Source organism: Chiloscyllium plagiosum, chromosome 1 (assembly GCF_004010195.1).
Source record: "Chiloscyllium plagiosum isolate BGI_BamShark_2017 chromosome 1, ASM401019v2, whole genome shotgun sequence".
Taxonomy (NCBI): domain Eukaryota; kingdom Metazoa; phylum Chordata; class Chondrichthyes; order Orectolobiformes; family Hemiscylliidae; genus Chiloscyllium; species Chiloscyllium plagiosum.
Window position 1 is genome coordinate 122,348,239 of NC_057710.1, and position 6,000 is coordinate 122,354,238.

At 40.0% G+C, this 6,000-nt stretch overlaps 1 protein-coding gene across 6 annotated transcripts in view; it reads left to right on the forward strand.

Annotated features, from left to right (window-relative positions):
• The window catches only part of mapk10 (mitogen-activated protein kinase 10), a 206,186-nt gene that overhangs the window by 155,991 nt on the left and 44,195 nt on the right, over window positions 1-6,000 (forward strand). Inside the window, exon 8 of one of the 6 annotated variants that reach the window (XM_043695978.1) lies at window positions 58-129. The exons of the other annotated variants lie outside the window; for them this stretch is intronic. Coding sequence (XP_043551913.1) covers window positions 58-129 — 72 coding nt within the window. The remainder of the gene's footprint in view (window positions 1-57; window positions 130-6,000) is intronic. 6 annotated transcript variants of the gene reach the window in all.

The window sequence follows — 6,000 nt, forward strand, 5'->3', positions numbered from 1 at the left end:
GGTTTTCTGTATTGTGGTGGCTTTGGTTAATTATCCTTCCTTCCATTTTGTTTTCAGTTGATAACTGGTCAGTGGGGTGCATCATGGGAGAAATGATCAGAGGCGCTGTGTTGTTCCCTGGCACTGATCGTATCCTTCCTAGCAACCTTTGACCTCAAGCCATAGTTTCCTGTCAGTAAAAGTTGAATGTTCCACAAGAATGGTACTTTAAAATGCAATTATATTCAACTTCTTGCATTTTCAGAGAATCTGGCCTCTTGTTGTGTATTTACTTTAAAAATGTATTAGTGGAAGCCACACTTGTTTAAAATTAAATCACCAATAATAGTTATTGCTCAACTAAATACTTATAAAATGTTCATTCTTTGGTTATTTGATGAATTTTCACTCAGGCATCGTGATACACTGTTATTGTAGTGCCAATTAATCAGGAACAGAAACAATGCCATCTGTTATAAAGGGCAACAAAGCAGAAATGGCCATACCACAGACAGACACATCTTACTTCATGTAAAATAATGAAACTAATTCGCAGCCAAAAAGTTGAGGATAGTTTGTAAAATAATAATCTAGTCAACAGGTGCCAATGCAAATTCAGGAAGAACAGATTCTGCAAGTTTAACCCTTTTAGGATTTTTATTAAGGAAGTGATAGCAAAGTGTGGAAAACTAGGAAGTCCTGTAAATTGTTAAGAGTGCAGCTTAACATTTGTCTGGGCAACAGCACAAAGTAAGTGTTAATAAATTGGAAAACACTTTACTCACTGTTTGCTTTTCATTTCACTTCAGTTGAAAAGAGACTGCTGTATTATTATCCAAGGCCAATTGTAACCACTGGACTTGCATTAAAAAAAAACCTTTTCGCAAAGTCCTCAAGCAAAGAGAGATACTTGTTTTGTTAAAAAGTAGAGATTTAAAGTAAATTTTGAGACCATATTGAAAATAAATTGCCTGAAGTGCATCTTTGGTTTGAATTTTATGAAGTGACACTGTCCCCCTGACCCTGTAAAACAATAAGTGAGTGAGCCTGGCCATGATTACAGTGATTTAAAGATGAGGGCAATATTAACTGCCTTAAGGTGAGACTTCTTTGTTCTCCTTTTACTTCCCCTCCCCAAGCCCCATTCCCTCCCCCCTCCACTCTACCTTAGAAAGTGACAGTCCCATCGGATACCTGGCAGCTGTGCAGTGCCAGTAGTGCCAAAGGGGTGTAGTAGCTAGCAATTACAAACAATCACACCAGATGGAAGATCTAGTCCAGTCTGGAGTCTTGGTGAGGGGTTTGGGTCCATGTGCAAGAGGCCAGGGGAAGGAATAAAGTGGGTAGTGAAATGGCGGGTAGTACCTGAGAGCCTCCATTGTCTGACACTAATCAGCATAGCTAAAGCTCCCAGGCTTGCTGCGTGGCATGGTCCTTGCTACTGACAGAGTGGTGTCTAACCTCCAACATATTGTTAGAGCAGTCATGTCAGAGTGGGAACAGTGGTGGGTGCCGTGCCCAGCAAATGCTGTGTTAGGACCACTCCTGCTCCAAGTCAAACTTTGCAATTGATATTAAACTACGTGATAGGATAGAATTAGGCAACTCCGAAATTACAACATGCATTAGACCAAAAATCCAAGGCAGCAGAGCAACGATTAATGCGTGCTAATACAGGCATGTGTCAATGAAAGACAACAGTAAGGGAAACTTGCTGCCCTGTTTGCTTCAGGGTGGCAACTCAAATAGTTAAAGCTGTAATCAAATTAAGAGTTGCCATTCAACAGCAATCAACAGAACAAATAGACAAGTGAAATATATGGCCTAAACAACAGAGAACAAGCAAAACTAATTTGGCCAAACCGTTTGGCATGCTAGCTAGCTCACATTACTGAGCACCACGTCCAGTTGCATGTAGATGTTCAAACAGTAAGACTTGGAGAAAGTGAGGACTGCAGATGCAGGAGATCAGAATCAAAAAGTGTGGAGCTGGAAAAGCACAGCATCTGAGGAGCAGGAGAGTCGATGTTTTGGGCATAAACCCTTCATCAGGAATGTGTAGGGAAGAGTTATAAAGATGGTCCTTAATGATAGAGGTTGAAGTTATAAATGATACTTGCAAATGTTTGGCAATTTTAGCTTGAAAAGTGACAACTAATGGTAATCTTAGTGGTATATAAACAGTAAACGCTGCAGAAATGGTACATTGAGAGAATCATTTCATTTATTGTTAGAGAGAGATGACTGATAGTAGTTTAAATCAACTAGGTAAAAACAAAGGTTGCAGATGCTGGAAACCAGATTCTAGATTAGAGTGGTGCTGGAAAAGCACAGCAGTTCAGGCAGCATCCAAGGAGCAGGAAAATCGCATTTCCGGCAAAAGCCCTTCATCAGGAATAGATAGTAGTTTAATCTGAGGGTCACCACTGCCTCAGATGAGGAGAAAGTTTGAGAAGGAGAATTCCTCATAGTACAGGAGTTGAATTCATGCTATTGGTGTCAGTCTCTATCACAACCCACCCATCCAGCCAACGAATCTAACTGACCCCTTCGAAAATGTGAGAGTAGAGCATAGGACCACACTCAAATGACTGAAGAACAAATGTAGGATTATTATCAGAAAAGATAAGACAAACCCTTAGATAGAATAGTGGAGTCAAAAACTACAAATCATTTCAAAATCAGTTATTGTTGGGATGGAAAACTTTAGAGTCTTTCTAGATGGATGAATTAGATGAATTAGCTTGCTTTCTCAACTGAAATTATTTGTGTTATCCTTGTAGCCATCAACTCAAGTCAGAACTGGTCTGGAACACAGTAGCATGACTGCAACAAAATAAATACATTGAATAAGAAATAAACCATATTTGCTCAGTTTTCTACTGCTTTTTGGCTGTAAATGTAAATGGCTGTAAATGGGTCAAAAGTGTGGAGATTTAAAGGGGCCATGATATCCAAAAAGATGGTAGGAAAGCTATCTGCTTAGAATGTCCATGTCGAGTCATATAATACCTAAACATGGGATTCAAATAGCAGTAATTAATGCAGAGTTCGGCCATATGCTAATCAATAAGGCTGTTGTGGCACAGTGTACTGTTCCTACCCAGGCTATGGGTGCTGGATTCAAGTTCCACCTGCTCCAGAGGTGTGTTATCACACCTCTACACAGGTTGACTAGAAAATACCTAAGGCAAAAGTGGGTACTGCAGATGCTGGAGATTAGAGTCAAGATTAGAGTGGTGCTGGAAACGCACAGCAGGTCAGGCAGCATCCGAGGAGCAGGAAAATTGACGTTTCGGGCAAAAGCCCTTCATCCTGATGGAAATCTTGATGGAAAATACCTAAGCTAATCAACAATGTTGTAGTGTAGTGAAAGTGCCCCTATCTCTGGTCCAAGGCAACCTTTTTCAAGTCCCAGGTCGTATGATATCATCAGGTTGATTGAGAATATTTAAGAGAATACTTGAAAGGTGGAGAACCTGTATGACCTCCATCGGTTCCTATTTTCCAAACAAATATACAGCTGTCGAGTTTGTTTTTAAACATCAGGAATTAGAGAACATGCGGCTTCCAGAAATTTTACTTTAGATGTAGCTCAGAAGTATATATAAGCTTATGGTCAATCTTTGTAGGACACAGTAGGTGCTGGGTGTCAATGCTTTGAATTCTGTTCTCAGAATGGAATGGTTTATCAAAACATAGATGCTGGAACAAATACAGTGCAAGGAAATTGTTTGCCGAATTCAATTTACGGATTACTGTGTCGGCGGCATTCAGACAGCCATCTGTGCTCATAGTTTTCAATACACTTTTGATGATACGTATTAAAATAAAATAATACTGCTGACTTGAAACTCTAGACTCAGTTATCAAGCATTTCCTGCCAGGCTGACCAGATTTCTCTGTCAGACTGGCATAAACTTTGTGCTTCATCACATGTTTTCTTGTTTCTGTGCATAATTCATGCACACATCATATCCAAAACCTAAAGTTTATTCTTTGCAATGTTTATTTCAATCTGAGTAAAGTAAGCCACAAAAATTTGAAGTTTTAATTATAATTTATTTCAGATACATACTAACTGATCCAGTCATAATCAGAGAACCACCTGCAATTGCTTTTTTCATCATTATCACACCACTACCTCTGTTGTGACCCAACAATATGACTTTGGCCACTACAATTTCTTGCCTTTATGCTGCGCCTTTACCTTAGATTCCATATGTATGATACCCAGATCTATCTTACCACCACTACCAATCTATATATGCTCCAGAAGCATTTCGAATTTCAAAGTTGTTCAAATCCCTCCATATCCTTGCCCCTCATTATCTTGGTATCGTCCTTCAATACTACAATGCTCTACATTACTCCAATTCCTTTCACGAGTTATTAGCTATGCGTCCAGTTATTTATACCCTGAATTCCACATTTCAACCCTTAATCTCCAATTCAGTCTCTCTTTCCTCTTTGAATACATTCCTTAAAACTTACCTTTGAGCAAGCTTCTGGTCACCTACTATGTCCGCTGATGAGTTTTAGTTGCATTTTTGTTGATAATGCTGCTATGCAGTGCCTCAACTCGGTTTTTGGTCTTTTTTGCAAGCTCTTTTTGTTGCATTCATTACAAACCTCACAGCAGTCATTGGAGAATTTAATTGCAGATCAATTTGGCAGCTAAGAAGAACTTTTAACTTTTCAGCTTTCTCTTATGCTTTCCTCTTCTTGTCATAACAATAACTTTGTCAGCCGTTGAGTTTTACTTTCAACTCTAGAATTCTGTAACTCCTCAAGGAAAATTTGTTGCAAGTTTTTCTGAGGTTTGGTGCACATGATCATTGTAGAATCCCTACAGTGTGGAAGCAGGGCATTCGGCCCATCAATTCTAATCTGACCCTCTGAAGCATCCCATTCTCTACCAACCCCCTACCCTGTTCCTGTTACCCTGCATCGCCCAAGGCCACTCCACCCAGCCTGCACATCCCTGGACACTATGGGTCAATTTATCATGGCCAATCCACCTAACCTGCATATCTTTGCCCGATAATATGAATTTAGGAATAGGAATAGGCCATTCAGCCCGTCGGGCCTGCTCCACCATTCAATGAGATCCTGTTGATCTGTAACCTGACTCCATATATCTGTCTTTGGTCCCTAACCCTTAAAACCTTTGCATAAAATTAACAACTGATTCTGCATCCACTGCTTTTTCTAGAAGAGAGTCCCAAATATCTTTGTGTATAGAAGTACTTCTTAACATCTCTCCTCAGTTATTTTATCCTAATTCTCAGACTATGACCCCTACATCCAGAACCCCAAAACAGTGGAAATAGCTTCTCATTTTCTGTTACTATGTTGAAGATTTTAATAAGATCACCCCTTAACTTTCTACATTCTAGTGAAAATATACCTAATTTTCATAATTTCTCCTCATGACTTAATCTCTGAAATCTTCTTTGTAAACCTACGTTGTACTCCCTCCAGAGCCAATATAAACTTCCAAAGGTGTAGTGCCCAGATCTACTCACTGTACCCCAAATGGGGTCTAAACAGTGTTTTGTATAACTGCAGCAGAACTTCTGCATCCTTGTACTAACCAGATTTCTAGATGTAAAGGCCAACATTCCATTAGCTTTCTTGATTGTTTTAAAACCATAAGACCATAAGACATAGGAGCGGAAGTAAGGCCATTCGGCCCATCGAGTCCACTCCGCCATTCAATCATGGCTGATGGGCATTTCAACTCCACTTACTCGCATTCTCCCCGTAGCCCTTAGTTCTTTGTGACATCAAGAATTTATCAATTTCTGCCTTGAAGACATTTAGCGTCCCAGCCTCCACTGCACTCTGTGGCAATGAATTCCACAGGCCCACCACTCTCTGGCTGAAGAAATGTCTCCGTATTTCTGTTCTGAATTTACCCCCTCTAATTCTAAGGCTGTGTCCACGGGTCCTAGTCTCCTCGCCTAACGGAAACAATTTCCTAGCATCCACCCTCTCCAAGCCATGTATTATCTTATA